The 20,421-nt window shown below is 46.3% G+C and overlaps 1 protein-coding gene across 3 annotated transcripts; it reads left to right on the top strand.

Annotated features, from left to right (window-relative positions):
- The first annotated feature begins 1,039 nt into the window (after positions 1-1,039).
- SRSF11 (serine and arginine rich splicing factor 11) lies at positions 1,040-18,776 on the top strand. Of its 3 annotated transcripts, none has more exons than XM_048945250.1 (13): positions 1,040-1,151; positions 1,295-1,432; positions 5,861-5,994; positions 9,921-10,030; positions 10,873-10,965; positions 12,167-12,216; positions 12,802-12,929; positions 13,612-13,693; positions 14,695-14,826; positions 15,320-15,409; positions 15,740-15,835; positions 16,418-16,556; positions 16,667-18,776. In XM_048945250.1, the coding sequence occupies exons 2-13, from the start codon at positions 1,305-1,307 to the stop codon at positions 16,859-16,861; spliced, it is 1,377 nt and encodes a 458-aa protein (XP_048801207.1). In that variant the 5' UTR covers positions 1,040-1,151; positions 1,295-1,304; the 3' UTR covers positions 16,862-18,776. The 3 variants fall into 3 exon arrangements, with proteins under 3 accessions (XP_048801207.1, XP_048801205.1, XP_048801206.1); XM_048945248.1 differs by having other exon boundaries at positions 16,664-18,776; XM_048945249.1 differs by lacking the exon at positions 1,040-1,151 and having other exon boundaries at positions 1,158-1,432; positions 16,664-18,776.
- Positions 18,777-20,421: the final 1,645 nt, after the last annotated feature.

The following is a 20,421-nucleotide window of genomic DNA, read 5'->3' as shown; positions in this document are numbered from 1 at the left end:
TTGGAACTGGAGAATCTTAAAGGTCCCTTTCAACCCAAACCATTCTGTGATTCTCTCAGCCCGGTGCTATCAGCAGTGCCTTGAGGGAAGTGAGAACGGCCATGCTTCCTGGCCACAAAGGATGTAACCTTCAGTTCCAAGTTTTCAAACACAAACCGTTGGGGGAAAAAAAAGCTTTTTCTAGTAAGTTCCATTGGACTTGTGAGCAGTGAGTTTGGTGCTAAACACCAGCATGGGTCAGTGAGCACATGGCCTGAGAGCCCACTGCCCGTCAGGCACTCGCTTCTGATAGCAGGCTTGGTCTTTCTGATTTTTAACCACTGCTCCTTAGTTCATTGGCATCCCTGGGCAATATTGCACAGGGAAACGCTGAGCTTTCCCACTGCGTATTTCCCAAAGCACCGAGTGTCCGAGTTTAGTTTGTCCCTGCGAGAGGAAAATCTGTGGGCAGGAGCAAAGCTGGAACCAGCCGGCTCCGCCATTGTGGCAACAAATGGGAACAGCCAACTTCCCGAATTACTAGCGATCACTACTAAAGGAGCACCTTTACACACTTTGGGAAATAACTGGGAAACACGCAACCGCTCGCTGTGTAGCTGAGTGTCAGACATTGCTCCGCAGCACTCAGCGCACTGACGGCAGTGTGCGCACATAGCAGAGCCGCCCACCCCTGTGGGACGGAACCGACCCGCACAGCCCGCAGGCGGCCGGCAGCCTCGGCGGCTGCTCGTTCAGCACGGCTAGCACAGGGCCCGCCCGCCCCGTTAGGGACGGAGCAGACCGCGGAGGTCGCACAGAGGACGCGTGGGGCTCAGCGGCACCGCCGAAGCCTTCAGAGCCGCCCCGACGCACGAACACGAGGCCCAACGCCTCGCAGCCGCCGGCCCCATCCCCGCTCCGCGCGTGTGCGGTGCGTCCCGCGCGCCCCTGAGCACCCAGTACGCGTGCGCGGAGGCGGAGCGACGCTCTCCACACGGTTGCGCAGGCGCCGTTCCCGTGCCTTCCCGGGCGGGGCAAGGGACGCGCGCGTGCGCATGCGCGGTCGCCGGCGCTCCGCGCCGCGAGGCTGCGTGGGTCGGCGGGGCGCGCGCGCTGCGCCTGCGCGGGGGCGGCGGCGGGGGATTGTGGGATACTGCGGCCCAGGCAGGCTGGTGAGGCGGCCGCGCTGCGCGGCGGAGCTTCTGCGCCAGGCCGCGGTCCGCGGGAGGCCCGCCCGGCCCGGAGGGCGCAGCCGGGGGCCGCTCGGGCCTTGACGCGCTCTTCTCCCTTCTCTCCCCCCGCGGTGTGTTTGTAGCTCCGGCGCGATGGCCTCGAGCAGCGGCACCGACGTGATCCAGGTCACCAACGTCTCCCCCAGCGCCAGCTCCGAGCAGATGCGGACGCTCTTCGGTTTCCTCGGAAAGATCGAGGAGCTGCGCCTCTTCCCCCCGGAGTGAGTCCGCCTGCCTAGGCCCGTCTGCCTCCGCCCCCCTCCCTGCGCCCGCCTCCGTGCCCGCGGCCCGGCGGCCGCTCCCGCCCTGCTCCGCCGCCCTCCTGGAAGCGCTGCCGGCCTCGGAGCCTGCCGGGCCGCGGTTCTGCGGGCTCCCCTCGCTATGGGGCTGAGTTTCGGAGCTGAGGGCGAGCCTTAAAACGAGTGTTTTCCACTCGATCCTTGCTAAAAGTTCCGTGCAAAACCGGCGGCCGGTGCTGTGTTTAACCGTAGTGGGACAGCCTGCTGCGGGGCGGCCTCGTTTTCCGTCGTTTGGTCTTCGATCCCTGCAAGCAGGTCTACGTGTCTTGCTGTGCAGACTGTAGGTGCTGTGCGGGTTGGGTTGGCTGCTGGAAAGTCGGTGCTGGAGAACAGAACGTGGAAGGAAGGGCAGTGTGTGACTGAAGCAGAGGCAGCGGCGGGTGCGAGCGCTGCTTTGTTAGCAGCCGGGTAGCTGTGTGTGATGGCAGAGCCCGTGGTGCTCAGCACAGCCAACTGCCTTTAAACAGATGTGATCACTGAGTGTGCTGCTTGGCATTTCCAGGTGTTGGCTGGTTTTTCAGGAGAGGTTATTGTTGGTAAAGTCTGTTCCCGAAGCTTTGTGCTGTTTTAGCTACATATTAACTTCATACGTTAAAGAATCACTTCTGCTGTTTCAGAAGAGAACAAAGCTCAGCCCAGCAACTTTGTTACCGTAGCTGAGGCAGCCAGCTGTGCTTGACTTCGCTCTGTTGCACAAACGTGTGAATTGCTGGCCCTGTAGGACCTTACTCAGTGCAGCTGGTGGATCTGTCCTGGATTGCGTTGAAGAGAAGTCTGCCATGCATATATCCGAGGACTGGGTTACAGGAGGGATAAGGTGGCTTTGGAGAGCTTTGAATTGTATCCTCTTGTCTGTTGGATGCGTTGGATGCTGGGAGATGGCTAGTATCTTCAAGGCATCCTTTTGGCACATCCTAGTGTAAGGCTGTTTCTGCATGCTGAGCTCCTGCTCTTCCCAGTTCACTTCTGCCTCCTTTGTTGTGGCACTGGTATTGTGGCTCTCACAGCTGTGTCGGGGAGGGCTCTGTGCTGGCGGAGGAGGAGGCAAAGTGGTGCGAATAACCTGAGATCCCAGATGTCTCAAAGCATTAAAGGTCACTGAGAACGTTTGGCCTATATTTCTTTTGTGTTTCAGATCTCTAAATGAAAGAGGATAATGCAGCATCATCCCTTAGGGTTGCTGTGAAGATCTTAGCCCTTTGTGAGGAAGTTGTTACTGTAGAAAAACCACTGAGGAGGTCAATAGAGAACAGGAAATGTAGTGTAACAAAATGGGTCTGGCACAGGAGATGCAGAAGATACTGAATAGCTGTTGGAGTGAACTGTGTTGTATCTTGATGGAAAACTGGCTTTACTTAAAACTCTGTAAGCTGTTTAAATGAGGTAAGGTTGTGCAATTGAAGTTGGAAAAGGCTTTTTTTCAGGCTGGGATTGCATTTTTAACTTGGCGGTGGTGAGGATTTTTCCTGTTGCTCCCTTTGTGCCTCTGTCGGTGCGGAGGTGCCGCGCTGTGCCGGGAGGTGTGGCCACACTGGGTGATGGATGGTGGGAGGGGTGCTCAGGGTGTCTGGTTTCGTTGGAAGCCCAGGGGAGAGGAGTATTTGCCCACACTGTGGGTTCTTTCCTCTGTGCTGGAGGCTCTGCTGTTCCTTCTCCTATAAACTTGAGGTCCTGACTCTTGAGATGGGCAGAAGTGGAGGGAATGGGCTTCTGGCAGAGCTTACAAAATGTACGTGTGTACCATGTGTAACAAAATCGTACGGGATATATAATATAGAAAATTAAATTATATTGTATGATCCACATAGGAATATTTTAAAAACATTTCTGCACGCACGTATAGAAGATGATCTCAGCATGTCTTGTTTACCATGTGGAGGCTGTCCTATCAGAACGTACGTTTCTGCTCTGAAATGTGGATGCAGAAATCTGTGGATTCTGGTCCTGTTGGTGGATGAGTGATCCAGTGCAGCGAACAGAGAAATTTATCAGGAGGAAAACGTATTTGCTGGAAAATCTAATCTACAGAGTGAAAGAATGATAAAATTAGGAGTGTATATTTTGACTTTGTAATTTGGATGTGGTGGTAATTGGCAAAATCTTTTGCCTTCTCTGTAATAATTGCAAGTGACAGTAAGGCAACAACTCTCCTCAGAAGAGCAGCTTTGCTTGGTTCTCAGTGCTGCATAGTTGCTGTGCTGGGAAAAGGATGACAAACTCCTGTTGCAAAGTGAGGAGCATGGGTGGGTGTTCCTGCTCTGGTTCTTCCCACCCTACTATGAATATGGTGATGCTGAAAGGCATCTCCTACTTGCCCACTATTCATTGCAGCCTGGATGTTAGAGCAGCAGCAGTGTTGGTGTAAGCAGCAGGAATATGCCTTCAGAAATATGATGTATTTGAAATGCAGACTGTGATGTGGGGGAACTTGGAAGGAGGTATGTAGGGGTTTAGGAGATGAGGGCTGGAATGCCCAGCTGTCCTGATGTGGGTCAGAACTGATACGTTGTTGAGACACAGGAAATCATTGTGTGTCTCAGCAGGGGGGTTGGACTCGATCTCTGGAGTTCCCTTCCAACCCCTACAATTCTGTGATTCTGTGATTCCTTTGCTTGGTGGTGGTGAAGGTTAGCTAGTTGTTGGCATTGGCACTGATGAAGGAAAAAGGTGTCATTTTTTACTTTATATCATTCTTCTTTCTCCTGAATTGTGATAATCCCTATTTTAAGTGATGAAAGACTTGGTCAGTTTTCCAGATAGAACAGTCTGGCAGTGGGATGCATTTTCAAAACTGCCCTGTTAATTGTCTCTGGGTGCTGTTTGGCAAAGGCAGGTCAGTGTGATGAAGACTCAGGGAGTGTTCTTGAGAGCTGGCTCCTCTGCTGGTTGCTGTCTGAGAGCTGGGAGCAGCCTGGCCCTGATTGGGAAGCACAGCATTAGGGACTTGATGCTGCTTCCTGTGCCTGCTGTGAATCTTCTGTAGGCAGCTCTTACCTCACCTGCTGTGCAGTTCTATCTGCATAACATTTTCTTTTCCTGTCATGTAATTTGAATCACTGACTAAAGGAAAATTTGCAGTTTTCATACAGGGTGGACTTTTGGAAATCTATTTTGGAACTTTACTGAGTTGATTTTGCCTTCATTCTTTCTGTTGTCGTTGTTTTCCCCCGGGGGCTTGCACAGCCTGCCATGCTTTCTTACTCTTGTAAGAGAGAGATCTTCCTAGTCTTTAAATGGACTCAAATTTTCCACGTTCTCTTTTGGATTTTCCATACCTGGGATTTTTGCACAGCCCTGTTGAGGCGCTCACTCTGAGCTGTGCGGTAGGCAGGGCCCGTCTTGCCAAGAGGCTTATGGTTACAGGTTGGCTGTCCAGAGCTCTTTGCCCTTTTGTGTGATTTCATCTATAGCACTGCCTACGTGACAGTCCTGTTTGGTTTTGTTCTGTTACTGTTGAATAACAGGCATGTTCTGAGCAGCTGCCTCCCTCTGAAGGGAGATGGGTGAGTTCTGTGTGTGTGTTTGGCAACAAGGAGAAGCACAGTGAAGTTTGGGCTAGAAGCATTCATGAAACAGTGTTCAGAAGTAAAATAATTGTATTTTAATAATTGCCTTCTTTATAGTTTACTTCAAAAATCTAATCTGGGTGCTAAAGCAGAGAGTACACAGCTCCCATTTCTGAGGGCTTCTGTAGTATATATGTAAGATAGCTCTGTTTTCCTTGAGTAAAGTATTTCATAGAATCACAGAACGGCCTGGGTTGCAAAGGAGCACAACGCTCATCAGTTCCAACCCCTGCTGTGTGCAGGTCACCAACCAGCAGCCCAGGCTGCCCAGAGCCACATCCAGCCTGGCCTTGAATGCCTGCAGGGATGGGGCATCCACAGCCTCCTTGGGCAACCTGTGCCAGTGCCTCACCACCCTCTGGCTGAAAAACTTCCTCTTCATATCCAACCTAATCCTCCTCTGTCTCAGTTTAAAACCATTCCCCCTTGTCCTGTCACCATCCACCCTCACAAACGGCTGTTCCCCTCCTGTTCAGCTCCCCAGAGACCTCGTTGACATTTATTTGTCATTTGTCTCCTTCCTTTCTTACAGATAAGTAATGAGAACTAATTTGCCCGTAGGTGACTGCCATAGATATACCCTGCATGATGGAATTCATTTTCAGTTACAAACAAGGCAGTGGGATTATTTCTGTAATTCCATAAGAGAGCGTCTTCACTCCGTGTGATTTCTTCTATAAACCCGTCCGACTTTCCGGTTCAGTGACAGGCAAGAGCAGGTAGCATGATGTCTCCTCACGACCGATTTGGTGTCATCTCATCACTTTCTCTCCTTGTTTTCCAGTGACTCTCCTTTGCCCGTGTCATCCCGTGTGTGCTTTGTAAAGTTCCACGATCCCGACTCGGCGGTTGTGGCCCAGCACCTGACGAACACGGTGTTCGTCGACAGAGCGCTGATAGTCGTTCCGTATGCAGAAGGTTTGTGAATTGTTTACTGGTCTATGAAGCCAGCATATGATGACATTTTGTTCCAGTGTAGTTCGCAAAAATGAGCGTTAGGAAAATGCCAGACGTACGGCCATTAACGTTTAAAAACCCTTGGTATATTGCAATTGGCTCCTGGGCTACAAACCGCTTTTATTTAGCGGTGCTGAATGAAAACGGGAAGCTTGCCTCTGACTGGTTTTGTGTGTCTTAAGATTAGAATATGAACAGTTTAGGCAGAATTGCTTGCAAATTGTGCTCTTTATTGATGTCAGTGAGACATTTTCCTCAATGGAGTTCTGCAAACAGGTCAACGCTCAAGGGAGATTTTGCCTTATTCACCTGTGGGTGAATCTCTTCACGAGAACGTTTCTCCCTCCCCGAGAGTCCACGGGAGAGCAGGCCAACACCTCTTTGCCATGTGCTGCCTTGCACCCGGTGGGGAGCTTCCCTGAAAAGCCATTCATTCACTCTCATTGTGAACTCCAGTATACCAAGGGTTTCAGTAGTCAGGATTGAATTTGAAAGTGAGATCTTCCGAGAGGTGCCAAATGGGCACTGGTAATAGTTTTTATTCCAAGTTTTCTTGTTCAGCCATGCTATATTTTAATAGAATTTCACTAAATAATAAACTCTTCTCTCTGTTATTTGTGTGTGTGATTTTTGTAGTGGAGAAGGCAAATGCAAAGCCCTTCCAGATGACTGAAAAACAGTGGGTCCTCTGCAGCTACAGGGGATTCTAGACATTAACTAAAGGCCAGCAAGCACTCAAGTCCCCAAGTGTTTTCCTGGTGTAACCACTTGTTAACTACATTTTCTCTTCTTCTTTTTATTTTTACATTTTAGGGTGTTACAGTAATTTGAAAGGCAATGAGCAGGGTTTTTGGAACTTAAAAACTGTGCTGAGAAGACACCTCTTCTTGCAGAAGTCTTATTAAACTCTTCTAGACTTGCTTTAGAAGTAATTGATTTCCATTGTACTGTTTTCTTGTACTGATTTACTTCTGAAATAATGGGTTTTCCCAAATGGCTTGAATTAAATACCACCTCTGCAGATTAAGTCATGCTACAGTAATAAATGTGGTGTACGGTCTGTGTTCAGACCTTTTATCAAGACATTGTAATGCTATGAGGATGTCTTTGGAGGCCCGGGGAACCGTCTTACCTTTGTATTCCTGCAATATAAGAGAGATGGAAACTCAATTTCTGGAACGTAGGAATCTGCAGCGTGACCTTTGGTTGAGACATGCTGCTTTGGGGAGTACTGAGCACATTCAGAAATTGCTGTGGAGTTACTGCTTCTGCTTTCCCTGCTCCAGGTATTACAGTGTAGTGGAGAGGCATCTCGTTCTCCTCTTTGTATGAAAGCATGACCTAGTAACAGTCCATCAGTCGGTACCAAAACGTTCTGCAAGGCCCGTGCTGGCAGATGTCAGCGTTCAGCTTTTCCAGCAAGGATAAAAACGATACCTTTGTCAGTCTGACTTGTCCATTGCGCTGCACGTGGATAAAGCTGGCACGTCAAAAACTCTGCCCAGTAGTTTCAGTCTTGTTTAAAGTTGCATTTTAACGGGCCTCTTTAAGTCACAGAGTTCCTCATGGGCTGTTCCTTATGGTACTGCAGAGATTCGGAGTGTGAGCAGTTCTGTCACGAGGATGTGGCACATCGCAGCCGCGTGCTCAGCCAGTAAGGCTCTGCCCTCGTTTGGTAACCATGGGCTTCTGTCCCTGCCTGGGAGCATGGCTGCACCTCTGGCTGCGTGCTGCCGGCTCCCAGCTCAACGAGTTACTTAAGCGAGATCCTTCAAAGCACGGTGAAATTGCTCATGTGCTGAAAGTCAGGCAGATGCTTAACTGCTGTGCTGAACCGGGCCCTCACGCCTCCTATTTTCTGCTGTGATAATTCTGTTTTAATATTGCCTGTCGCTAAAGTAAATGTTTATTATCTGTCTAGTGCAATAATTATCCCATACATCACAAGCGCACTCCAGTTTTAGCACACACAGACATTTTGGTGTTGGCTGTTGCTTTGTGTTGTAGAGCTATACACAAAGTCTACGGTAAGGTTTAGTCTTCATTGTAATTTTCACTGTGATATTCCTAGATTTGGAAGGAACTCTAAGATTAAAGATGGCTGGGGGGGTATCTAGGTTCTTTGGTTAATGTTTGTTTCTTTTGTCTGTTTCTTTTTCTTTCATTTCTACATATTCATACAGTATTTCATGGTTCTAACAAAGCAGCAGTAAAAAAAGCTCTTGAAGCATGAAAATTAACTGGTGAGGGGCCTCATTGCTTCTTTTGAATTGTAGTTTATTTATTTCTAAATACTTTTTTAAAAAACGAGTAGAGGATCAGATGCATGATTTTTTTTTAATGAATGCAGATCTTCTCTGAGGTGTCTGGAGATGAGGGAGGATTTGTGTCTAGCTGCCGGAAATGTTGTAGCTGCACTAATTTGAAATGTTTAGCTGTAATTGATAAATATCCTCTGAGACATAATTTTGCATGCGAAATTACCCCATAATCTCTCTGTAGGTATGTTAATATATTTATGCCTTAATGCCCTTTATCTAAGTGACCTTTTTCCCCTCCTCTCCCTCCATAACTTTTGGTATCTAAATTGATGGCAGCTCAATGACACGAGCCAGATAACAGTGCTGTGTGTTGTACATTTGTTTGTATTATCGGCACTTCTCAGTATAGGTGGGAGGAACCATTACCTTTATTTAACAGTGGTTTTTCTTTTTTGTTGTTGTGTTTTACAGTTCTTTTCCCTGGTTCAGCCTGAACTATATACCAGGCCCTGCTGAAAATACCACCCAACAGTTTTCTTCTGCAGCTTATCCAGTTTCTCTTAAGTGCCCTGTACATATTGTATGTTTTATGATGAGATGCAGTTTCTTAATGTGTATTACAGAAACACTACTGGTATTTGCAAATATTTAGTAAAATTGTTTTATTGAACTCTCATTTTGGGGGCTTGGGCACATTAACAAATTAATCCATCTGTATAGGGCTTTTGCTGTTGGATAGAATGTAAAACACCTGCATAAGTACTTGTTTCGTGGTAGGAGCCTTCAAATTATCCGTGCAGAGCAGGCAGTGCAGTAAGACGCTTGTCTTAGTTGGCTGCAAGATTTGGGGCCAGAAGTTTCTTCCGTAGCAGCATTGTTGGTACAATAAGCATGGCACATATTGGAACATAAGCATTTTACTGCACAGGTAAGGAATGTGCCACGACGTACTGTACGTATGCACCCGCAGACACTCACACACAGCCCGTATGGGAAGATCTGCAGAGCCTGTCCTTTTTATTTGACAAGTCAGCAAAAGCCCTACGCTTGATTCAGCAAAAGATATTGCCGTACCTTCTCTTTAAGTTTTACAAATTTGATGTGGTAGGTGTAAAAGAAAACATAGTGAACTGTACCATATTATTAACCCCTAAATCAAACTTTTTTTGTCTTGTGTATCTTGATTTTTCTGTGTGCTTTGTAGTGAAGCAGCCGACACGAGTCGTTGTTCATAAAACAGCTTTTGAAAGTTGAGAGCACACCCCTGGAGAACCGACTGTGCTTGCTTACGTTTGGTTCATGACTTAAAAATCGAGTACAGGTGATGAAATCTTGGCAGTGTTAACAAAACAGTAGTGTGTATTGTGCTATTTTTTTTTGCTCTAGATACTTAACCATTTGTAGAGAAAAAGGAACAGTCAGATTTTCACGCATTGAAGTTTCATTCTGACAAAAAAAAAAAAATTAATGATAAATATTAATAGCCATCAAGCTTTGTATTTTAGCAAACATAAGTACTTTCAACAAACTCAGGTGGTGTATCAGGGAGACATTTTCTTGGGTGTATTTGTGTATTTTCTGCTTTAGAAAAAGAATGCATTCTAATGCCCGGCTATTTCTCTGCAGGAGTCATTCCTGATGAGACTAAGGCTTTGTCTCTCTTGGCACCAGCCAATGCTGTGGCAGGTCTGCTGCCTGGAGGTGGACTCCTGCCTACTCCCAACCCACTTTCTCAGGTAGGTTTTCTGGTTGGTCGGATGAAGGGAACCCACTGCTGGCCGCTCGCTTGCTTCTTGCCAGTTGTTGGTTGGTTTCCAGTCAAAGCCACTGGTGTGCCGATGCCGAGGCACGGAGTGTTTGAGCTTGGGCTCCTTTATGGAGGGCGTTGTTGCAGCGCTCCGATATGGTTTCTGTCAGCATGTTGATGAGCTGTTAGGAGTGCTTCCCTTCCCTGTGTGCCCTGCACGAGTCTCACGGCTCATCTGCACCTCAGCTCTCTTTTCTCTCCACTGTTCGCTTACTGACAGACCTGAGAGGAGCAGAGGGTGGAGCTGAAATTCCTGAATTTCAAGAGAGCGTTGTGCTGTGGAGAAATAACTTCCAGTAACATTCAGCTGAGGGAGGAGAAAGTCACAGCGTGCGTTTGCTCTTTAAATACACAGAAATCACGTGGAAGATGAACAGTAAAAAAATATACATATATTACAGAACAAAAAGTCCAACACATCTCATTAGAGCACAGAACCAAAGTGCAGGAGGCAGATCTGTAAGAGTAGAAGGCTGCATTAGCTCTGCGTTTTTCAGATCTTCTTCAGCTTGTGCTTTTTGCGCTCCTGCGTGTCACTTCTCTCATTAGTGACTGTGAAAGATGAACTTGCACTGAGTTGTCCAGGAGCTCAGAGCTGGGCTTTGAATCCTGGGCAAAGTTACGAAAGAATGAGGTCACTGGCTCAGAAACTTCACGTGAATTTTCCTGGTAACCCCTGACAGCTTCATGTTAGGATATTCATGGATCGTGTGGAGACTTTTAAGGGTTTGTATCGGTTGAACGTTGCTCTAATTGCTGTCTTTGTTACAGATTGGTGCTGTTCCTTTAGCTGCTCTCGGGGCTCCTGCTCTCGATCCTGCCCTTGCTGCTCTCGGGCTTCCTGGAGCAAACTTAAACTCTCAGGTGTGTCACACGTTCTCTTAGGTGTCACCACTGTATTAAATAACAAGCTCGAGATCTGGAATTTGTTTTTTTTTTTTGCTGCCCTGTTCTCCAATGAAAAGCAGTTTTCAGTTACATCAGTTCAGCAGCCACTGTCTGAAAACCCCATGATTGATTTTCCTGAGCACTCTTCAGAAGAAATGGTATCTGCAGTACTTTTACATTCAGTGCCACAAGAACCTGTGAATGGTTTGAGATGAACAGTGGAATGCTTCGAATGCATCATTACCATCCTGTGAGTCTGTCTTGTGACAGAACAGCAGTAAAAAATGGTGGTTGGCTCCTTCATTCTGTACTGGTAGGAAACACCAAGACTTGGTTAGATTGTGGCTTTGTAACACTGGGGAAAGGAAAAAAGATTTTGAGTACTAAGAAACAGTGAGTAGAACACTGAGTTAATGTCTGAGGTGTGAGAACCAGGCACTGCATGGAGAGCATAACCTACAGATGAAAGAAGCATTTATTAATTGCAGTGCTGAGGAAATTCCTCATCTAGCATTCTATTTATGCAAGCCTCGTGTGCCAACAAAAGCAAATAATGCCAACGTGGAAATGAAAGAAGGAAAAAATAAGCATTTTAAAATGCTTTTAGAAAAATACACATTTGGAATGATTATTTCCTTTGTCCATTAAGCCAGTTGGACTGCAAGACTGGGTTCTGCAGTGGCTGCCTCTCTGTGTTGAGATTACTGGAAACAAAAGGGTTTGCTTTGTTAACGAACTGTTGGTTCAGGAAGTGGCAGAGGTGGTAATACCTGCATTTACTGAAGAGCTGCAGAAAGAACTTAATGCAATTCTTGGAGTGGAGAAACTGCTTGTTTTTAAGTTGACACTGAGAGCTTCTGCTGGGCATGTGTCTAATGAAGTCTGTGTTCTTGAAGTAACCTGTACATAGAATAAGTGTGTTCATTTTCATCTGGAAGTGCTTTGATTCTGTCTGGGAAAGGCTGCTTGGCTCTTTGGGGAGCAAAAAGTGTCCTCAAAATGCAGCAGGCAGCCGCTCATCCCCCCCAAGCTCTAAAACAGAGCGGTGCATCTTTCTGTCTGTAACTTGTTGGGGGGCTGCTTGCTTGCAGAGGCTGCTTGAGTCACTGCTGGTGGAACACTGGCATCTTCAGCACGTGCTTCTTCCAACATGATTTTAACTTGTTCCCCCCCACAGTCTCTTGCAGCAGATCAACTCCTCAAACTGATGAGCACAGTGGATCCAAAGTAAGTTTTGTTACTTACAAGCAGTTGTACTTGTGGGAAATGCTTTCTTTTGGGATGACGCCTGTGATTCAGAGCCCCACCTCTGTGCTACTGGATCTAATTAAGGTGGAGAAACCTCGTGCTGTGAGGTCATTGCTGATTCTGTCTGCTCTGGTGGGGAGAAGAGGACAGGAAACTACGATTATTCTGCCTTGGGTCAATGAAATAATAATTATTGTAGATAAAAAATACCCAGACAGTCTCTGCCATTTCATTTTGCTACAGACAAAAAGTTTCCTGTATGCAATTTTGGTTGCTCTTGTGCCTGTGATGTAATGGTGCAGCTTGCAGACAGAGCCCTGGAGAGCAATATGGCTGAGAACGAGCCAAGATGAGCAACAACTGTAAATGACTGCATAACAGTCCTTATTTATTATTATTGATGGCTTACTGAGAGCCATGTTTGCTGCTGTTTTGTACGGCTGTCTCCATCACAGGCTTATTTCTCTGTTACCTGAATGGTAGGCTGCAAACTGGCAGTGTAGGCTCGTGTGTTCTGGATATATAAATATACTGAATGCCTAAATTGCTGCTTTTGTTCTCCAGGTTGAACCATGTAGCTGCAGGTCTTGTTTCACCAAGTCTGAAATCAGATACCTCCAGTAAAGAAATAGAAGAAGCTATGAAAAGAGTACGAGAAGCACAGTCGTTAATTTCTGCTGCTATAGAGCCAGGTGATTTTCCATTGCAGCATCCTTCATTCGTGGAGGTGGTTTGACATGATGTCTGTTCACTACTGGTTTCATGCCTTTATCTTCTGTGGTGGCTGAATTTCTGATTCACTGGTGTGAACGCATTCATTGCTGCACACTGTGCTGCAGCTGTCCTGGAGATGCACGGAGACTCAACCTCCAATTCTGTTTGCTCTTGGCAATGATTTCCTTTCTTTTAATTCCTGATCTGTGGACAATGCTTTCTTTTCCTTCTTTGTGTGTGTGTGATTCAGTTCTGCAGTGATGAGGTGTAGGAGTGTTGCAGCAGTTTGTTCACAGATGTGTCCAGTAGGAATGAGAAGTAACTTGGATCAAATTGAAAGCAATCTGAGAGGTTCCTTAGCCCTCATAAACTAGCAGAAGGGATTTTTACAGAGCTCCTCATTGCCTTCCAGCTGTTATTCTCTAAGTGGCTTAAATTAAAAATTTCCTGGATTTTGACTTCAGTTTTGCACCTGAATTTGTGGATTTTTATTTCATGCCTGTCTTTGTCATCTGTTGTTCTGAGAAAAAGGAGAGCTACAGTTCAACTTCTTTGTTGTACTTCCATCTACAGTGTGAAGTCCAGCTTGGTTTTCTTTATAAAATGTTCTTGGGTACTAAAATAATACTAAAAAAAGAAACTTTTTCTTTTTAACTCCAGACAAAAAAGATGAAAAAAGAAGGCATTCAAGGTCAAGATCGCGCTCGAGGAGGAGGAGGACACCTTCTTCATCTAGACACAGGTAGTTACTGGATGTGCTTCTAAAAGCAAAACAAAAGCAGCACTGCTGGATCGATGTGTTCAGCATCACTTCTTTGGAGCTGACACTTGGAGGCATGGAAGAGTTGTGAGGAAAGCTGTGAGTGTGGTTTGCCTGAACGGCAGTGTGGGATGAAGGCCTGCTCCTGTTTCTGAAGGAAGGGTTGGAGAGCAATGCTTGCAAAAATGCCTTCAGAAATCCTTTAAACTACAGCAGCAAGAACTTCAGGAGCAGTTGAGCAGCACATCTGCTGATGTGGCTTCCTTGCCTATGTGAGTTTGGGCTGGTTTTAAAAACCAGGCTACTTATTTCAGAAAAGCAGCAGCTTAGCACAGGCCTTGATTTTGCACGGCTCTTACTGCTGTCAGTGATTTCAGTTGCAGGCAGTCTGTTTTACAACGTTTCCTTAAACCTCTCCTCTTTTTTCAATGTCTTTCCAACATGCTCATGTGGAAATGACAGCTTGTCTTAAAACCAAGCACTGGGAGACTTGTGTGAGCACCGGTATTCGTGCTCAGAATCTGTGGGCTGCTTGTTTCTTGTATGTGCAGCACGTTCTGTTTGATCTGTTCACATATCCTGACTGGGATGTTAATGCTGACCTGCCTAAGCAGAAGTACTGTTGGCTTATTTGTAATGTCAGCTTGTCAACTCCCAGTCAGACAGCGTGTGCCAGCAGCCTTTGTGAAGCTGTTATAACTGACCTGCTCTTTGCACTACTTTGCTGTTTGCCCATCAGGTCAGTATTTGGGTTTGGTGTTCTAAACATTTCTTCACACCTCAATAGTGCTTGCCAGTTTTCCTCTCCAGTAGGTCTGCTATTTTCCTGCAAGCAGGGCGTTAGGAGAGCTGGCTGAAAATCCACTCGTTTGGTTGCTTGGTTTTCTGTACTCTTTTTCCTGTTTCCTCCACTGCAACACAGTTAGCATGAATCTGATCAGCATTTCATGTATTCAACTCTCACTGCAATGTACTTTTGGTAGACGGTCAAGAAGCAGATCAAGGAGAAGGTCCCATTCAAAATCAAGAAGCAGGAGGCGATCTAAAAGTCCCAGGCGAAGGAGATCTCATTCCAGAGAGAGAAGTAGAAGATCCAGGAGCACATCCAAAACCAGGTAATCCTTCAGTGGTCTATTTGCTAGTGATTGAGCTGTAAAATTCAGGTGTTTAATTTGAAAGAGGAACCTGTGGCTTTGTAGTAACAGCAATCTGTTGTTGTGTCCTTGTAGAGCTTGCCCTGTGTGTGCAGCCAGTTGTGTGGACTGTGCAGGCCGTGCTTTTCCACAGAGCTGCCAGGCACTGGGCTTAGCTGTGGTTCTGCATGGGCTGACTTTGGGAAACAGGGAATGTGGGCATCCAGGCTTACAGATCTTGTGCTGTTTGCACACAGTAGTTTTCATAACAAAACTGTTCTTATATTTCTTAACAGGCAATTGTCTTTTGGGTTTCTTTTCTATTAAAATCGATGTGACTAGAAAAAAAAAGATAAAATATATGCTATGCAATGAAACTGTCGTGTCTTCATTCATTTTTCTGTATAGCAGAAGTAGCGAATGCTGCTCGAATAGCCTGCAAATGACTTAACATCAATGTCTGTTTTACTGACAGGGATAAAAAGAAAGAAGAGAAAGAAAAGAAACGTTCTAAGACTCCCCCCAAAAGCTACAGCACAACGAGGAGATCCAGAAGCACAAGCAGGTATGGAGACTTGTGGGAAACCTGATGGTTCTGTATTTCCAGCATACCTGGTCCACATCAGTGGAAATAAGTCTTGTAATTAGTAGGGTGGTGATTGCTGTGGATATCAGGGATGGGATCTATGGGGCAGTGGTTTCTTTGTTAAGGTGGTGGTGTAATAGCAAGTAGCTCACTCTGCTGATAGCAGCTGCGTGGGCTTAGCAGTACTGCTGACAGTAGGTACCAACTTCCACTTACATTGTATATTTACTACCCTTAGAGCTCATTCTGGAGCCACGGATGTATTTGGAGCTTAAAAAAAAAAAAGGCTTTAATGATTCTTTCCTGCAGAGAAAGACGGCGTAGAAGAAGCAGGAGTGGAACACGGTCACCTAAAAAGCCCAGGTCACCTAAAAGGAAAATGTCACGGTCCCCATCTCCCAGAAGGTCAGTGAGCTCTTGGCTGAAAAATGCATCCAGGGCAAAACTCCTGATGTGAACTGAAGCACAGAGCACCGTGGGGTTGGTCTGGAGGTGGCACAAACACGGCTTGTCTCTTCTCCCTGTGAGCTGCCTCCTTGAGAGGAGTGCATCTGCTGCCTCCTTTAGCATAACTTAATGAGCTTCAGGAATGGAGCTTCTGTACAGCAGCACCCAGCAGCTCCACACCAGGGCTGTTCAGGGTGGAGGAGCAGCAGGCAGCCGCCACCTTTGGCTCTGTGCACTGCTGCTCAGCTGACTTCTGGTGGACATCTGATCGTCTCCCCTCCAGCAGGCGGTTCCTTAGTAAAACACTGAGTTTGGCTTTGTTAGCAGAGGCGCAGCTATCGCTCTGTGGTGGCTGTGTTTGCTCAGAGCTGAGGAATGGGGATGTTTGGTTATTTTCTGAAAGCAGGTGGCATTACGTTGCCCGTAGTTCTTCCTGCCTTTGGATTTTTTAGGGACTGTGGGTGACGGTCTGGGCGTAATTTGGGTTCTGTCCATGCAATGCTGTGATTGTGGTTTTCATTCCGTATTTTATCACTGTAGGCATAAAAAGGAAAAAAAGAAGGATAAAGACAAAGAGAGAAGTAGAGATGAGAGGGAACGGTCAACCAGCAAGAAAAAAAAAAGCAAAGACAAAGAGAAGGATCGGGAACGGAAATCTGAGAGCGATAAGGATGTGAAAGTATGTTTAAGGACCTGTTTATCTTCCCTGCCTTTGCTGCAGAGCTGGCCTTGTGCCCACAGGGGCTGTGAAAGCAAGTTTTAATTTGTTTTCTTATCTCGGCAAAGCAGGTCACAAGGGATTATGATGAAGAGGAACAGGGATATGACAGCGAGAAGGAGAAAAAGGAAGAAAAGAAAATGGCAGATTCCTCTTCTCCGAAAGTAAAGGAGTCCACGGCTGAGAAAGGAAGCGGCGAATCAGCAAGGGAGTCCAAAGTAAATGGGGATGATCACCACGAGGAGGACATGGATATGAGTGACTGAATTTTGCCTTTGCAGTGAACACGGCTGCAGACGTGCATCAGTGTCATTCCTGTGTGATTCTTTTATGCTGTACTTGTTAATCCTAAATCTAGATGTATACAGCTCCAAGCTATACATGGTTTGTAAGGCTCCTGATACTAACTCACATCAAAAGCTTTCTAGAAAGGTAACCATCCTTGTTATGGCCGAAAGGGATTGCGTAGCCAAGCAATTTTTACTAACTTGGTGATGCTTCAAGCAAAAGTAAAAAGCTGCATGCATCTACAGCAGGCATGGACTGTTTGTTGTATGATCTCCTGTAGTAAATCAGCTCACTTATGATAGTGTTTCTAGACTTTGATTCATTGCAGTAATAGAGCAGTTTAGGGAATGCACTGACTGCATGTTGATTGTGGCAGAAACATCCTAAATGTTCTAAAATCCTACAACATACAGTGGATCTCCTTAAGGGTCTTAAGTGTGACTACACAGAAAAAAAATTGACAGTTCATCTGAAAAGAAGCATTCTGACATAGGTGGGGTTTGTTTTGTTCTAAGCCACGTGGCTGGGCTTCTGTTTTTGGGGTTTTTGTTTCGTCTTTGGTTTTTGTTTCCTTGTTTTTCCCCCCTGGGTTTTGTTCTGGCTTTGACAAAGTTAAAATGCACTGACCTTTTGGAGGGCTGACTTCCACCTGTGGGTTCCAGTCTTTCACCCCTTGGTTCCCATCCACCCCAGGCAGCAGGAAGTGACGGGCTGTAAATGGTTCTGAGCTTCTGTGATTCAGCTGTGGGAAGTGAGAATCCCTGCTTGATCAGTGCCCGGTGATTCCAAGTAATTGCAGTTCTCCCAATCAGGTTGTTCTATCTGCTCGTGAGCTGAACCCGTGGGTACAAGGTAGTGCATTTTAAAATTGACCTTTGTATGCTTTTAAAAGCAAGTCTACTTGATGATGTACTTTCTACTTGATCTCAAGTTGTATAAACTGATTTGTGTTGCTGTCACTGCAGTAGTAATCTTATGCACACAGTGATTCCACGTTATATGCAAGGTAGTTAGGCAAGCAGTTTTCTTAGTTACAGAAGTTCAACAGCTTTTACTTTTGTGCAGGTAAAAAGACAAAAGTAGGCTACAGTCTGTGCCATGTTGATGTACAGTTTCTGAAATTGTTTTACAGAACTTTGATAATAAAACCCTGAAACTTATACTCCTGTTCCTATCAAACTGTACTGGTATTTATTTACACTGCTGAGTGTGTGAGACTTGACCTCGTTGTTTTCTTCACTCACCTACTGCAAAAAGTCCGTCAGAGCTCCCCCTTTTTTATGGTAAGAGCTGTGAGCGCAGTGACAAAGCTGCTCTGCCACAGGGAGCTCTGAGTGGCTGGGAGCGGAGGGAACAGGCCTGAATGGTAGGAAGGGGCAAATGCTTTTTAAAAGAAACGTGGCTTTGTAAATCCTTTTGTATTTCCATTGATCTTTTACCTTTAGGATGCGAACGGAAGGCGCAGCAGCAGGAAGCAGCGAGTGCTTTGTGTGCATACAGTAAGTCTGGGAAGGAAGCTGTGAGTGGCACTTGAACTTCTTGAATCCCCTGGCTCTGACCGCCTGCTTTTTAATCTGTCCTTTGGCCATAGGAGAAGTGAATTTGCCATTTACAGATGCAGTGTCATTTTTTAGAATTTGTAGAAATGTAAATTTTTACCAACTGTTTTGAGTATTTTGTCAATACAGAGAGGTATATGTCATAAAACCAGTTCTAGCCTTTTATTTCTGACCGTGCAGAGAACATGATAGTTCTTGTAATAAAATACGGACACAGATGAGGTGCATGATGTCTTCATAGATGTGCCTTTTTAGTTGTCATCAGGATATTTATATGTGAAGTCTAAGAACATGAAACAATTTATAGTAATAAAGTAAACCTCCTTGATCCTTAGACGTTGGTGTTGTGGAAGTCATTGACGTGCCGTGCGTTAACGAGCCAGATCCTTCGCAGGGCGCGGAGCTGAAGGTGGGAAGTGCAGCACCGGCTTGTGTTTAATGGTCTTAAGGCTTCCAGCTCAGCCTCGTAGCAAAGTGTCTCCTCTGTGCTGCGTCCTCAGGCTGCCTGAGCCCCACGGCACCAGCTGGAGAACCCAGGGCTGTTTGCTGAGGCTGAGACGTTTCACTGCCTCCCATGGAAGTGGGGCGGCTGCCTGGCGCGGGGCTGAGATGGGATGCCAGGTGCTGCAGGGGCAGCTTGGGGCACTGCTCCCCTCTCAGAGTCCAATGCTGCCAGCTCCTGCAGTGCTTGGGCCTCTGCTGCCCTTCTGCGCCCTGCAGCCGAGTGCCAGCTCTCACACAGCGCCGAGTAATTTCATTTTAGTGATTTAAGTGGAATAATTATCGCTGAAAATAAGATCTCCTGCCTCTGGAGATGAGGCTTTCCGGGTGCTCTGATAATCTCTGCATTACTTAATTAGTTCAACCCTTACTGAGTAGTGGCTTCTGCTGCCCTGGCATTCCAAGAGGTGGCTTTAACTCACAGTAGGAACTTGCAGCACTGTTTTTTTTACCACTTAAAATTGCACAGAGAACTGCACAGCAATGTGTGCATATGGAGGCAGCTGCCCATAGCTGTTGGCTCAGTCACAGATAAAAGAACTGGGTAACAAGGGCACTAATTATGAGCTGAAGGGTGAGCAAAAATCCCTCCTTGTTTTTCTCCCATTTCTGTTTGCAGAGAAAAGCTTCATTTAGGGCAAACTGAAAGTGCTTGGAAAACAACAGCTGGGAAGCAAAGGTCAGAAGCACGGAGTACCTGTGGCGGCTGGTCGTGGTTGCAGTTGTTAAATCCTGCACTATATTAAATATTTAAGTAGCTTTTATTGTAAGAACGCCAGTGGCAGAAATAGATATTTTAGCACCAGATGGGATGCACTGATGTTTATGCAGCGGACTTACACTGGCTATTGCAGAATTTCATCAGCCTTCACCCATTCCTAGCAGCCTGGCTGTTCTGCTTGCATGCCATCACCAGGATGGCCTAGGGGAGGTCTGTGTTCTGACTGACAGCTTTTCCCCTAAAATGAAACAAGACAGAAGTCATTATTTTGTTGCAGTTGGGCTGCATGCTGACACGGTTCCTGAGTGCTGTTCAGTTTGGAATTAGTGTGAGTTGTGCTACGTACTGCAACGTAGATGGAGAAAGTTTTGTCCTGCTTTAGACCCCTCGTGTTTCCCTAGGCCAGACATTCTGCTTCCATGTCTTTTCCACACAAGGGCTGAAGGTGTTGCTCTGCCCTACATTCACTGTTACCAACCGTCTACCTGAAGGGCCAGGCCTGGCAGAACAGCACGTGCTGCCACATCCACTTTAGCCTGAATGTGCTTGGCTGTGTGGCTGTAGCTGAAGTCAGGCTTGTAGGTACAACACAGCTTTTGTTGCTACAACACAACTGCTAAGCCTACATGTGCACAGCTGACCCAAAGCCACGATTTTACTGTTGGAAGCACTTTGGTGGTTCTCTAAACACGAGAGATTTACGTCTGATAAAAGGAGGGTAGGAGTCAGCTGTCTCAGAACCGCAGGCCCCAGGAGA

This window comes from Lagopus muta, chromosome 5 (genome assembly GCF_023343835.1).
Source record: "Lagopus muta isolate bLagMut1 chromosome 5, bLagMut1 primary, whole genome shotgun sequence".
NCBI lineage: Eukaryota > Metazoa > Chordata > Aves > Galliformes > Phasianidae > Lagopus > Lagopus muta.
Note: the sequence above shows the minus strand (reverse complement) of the source record. Positions and strands in the feature narration are given on the sequence as shown.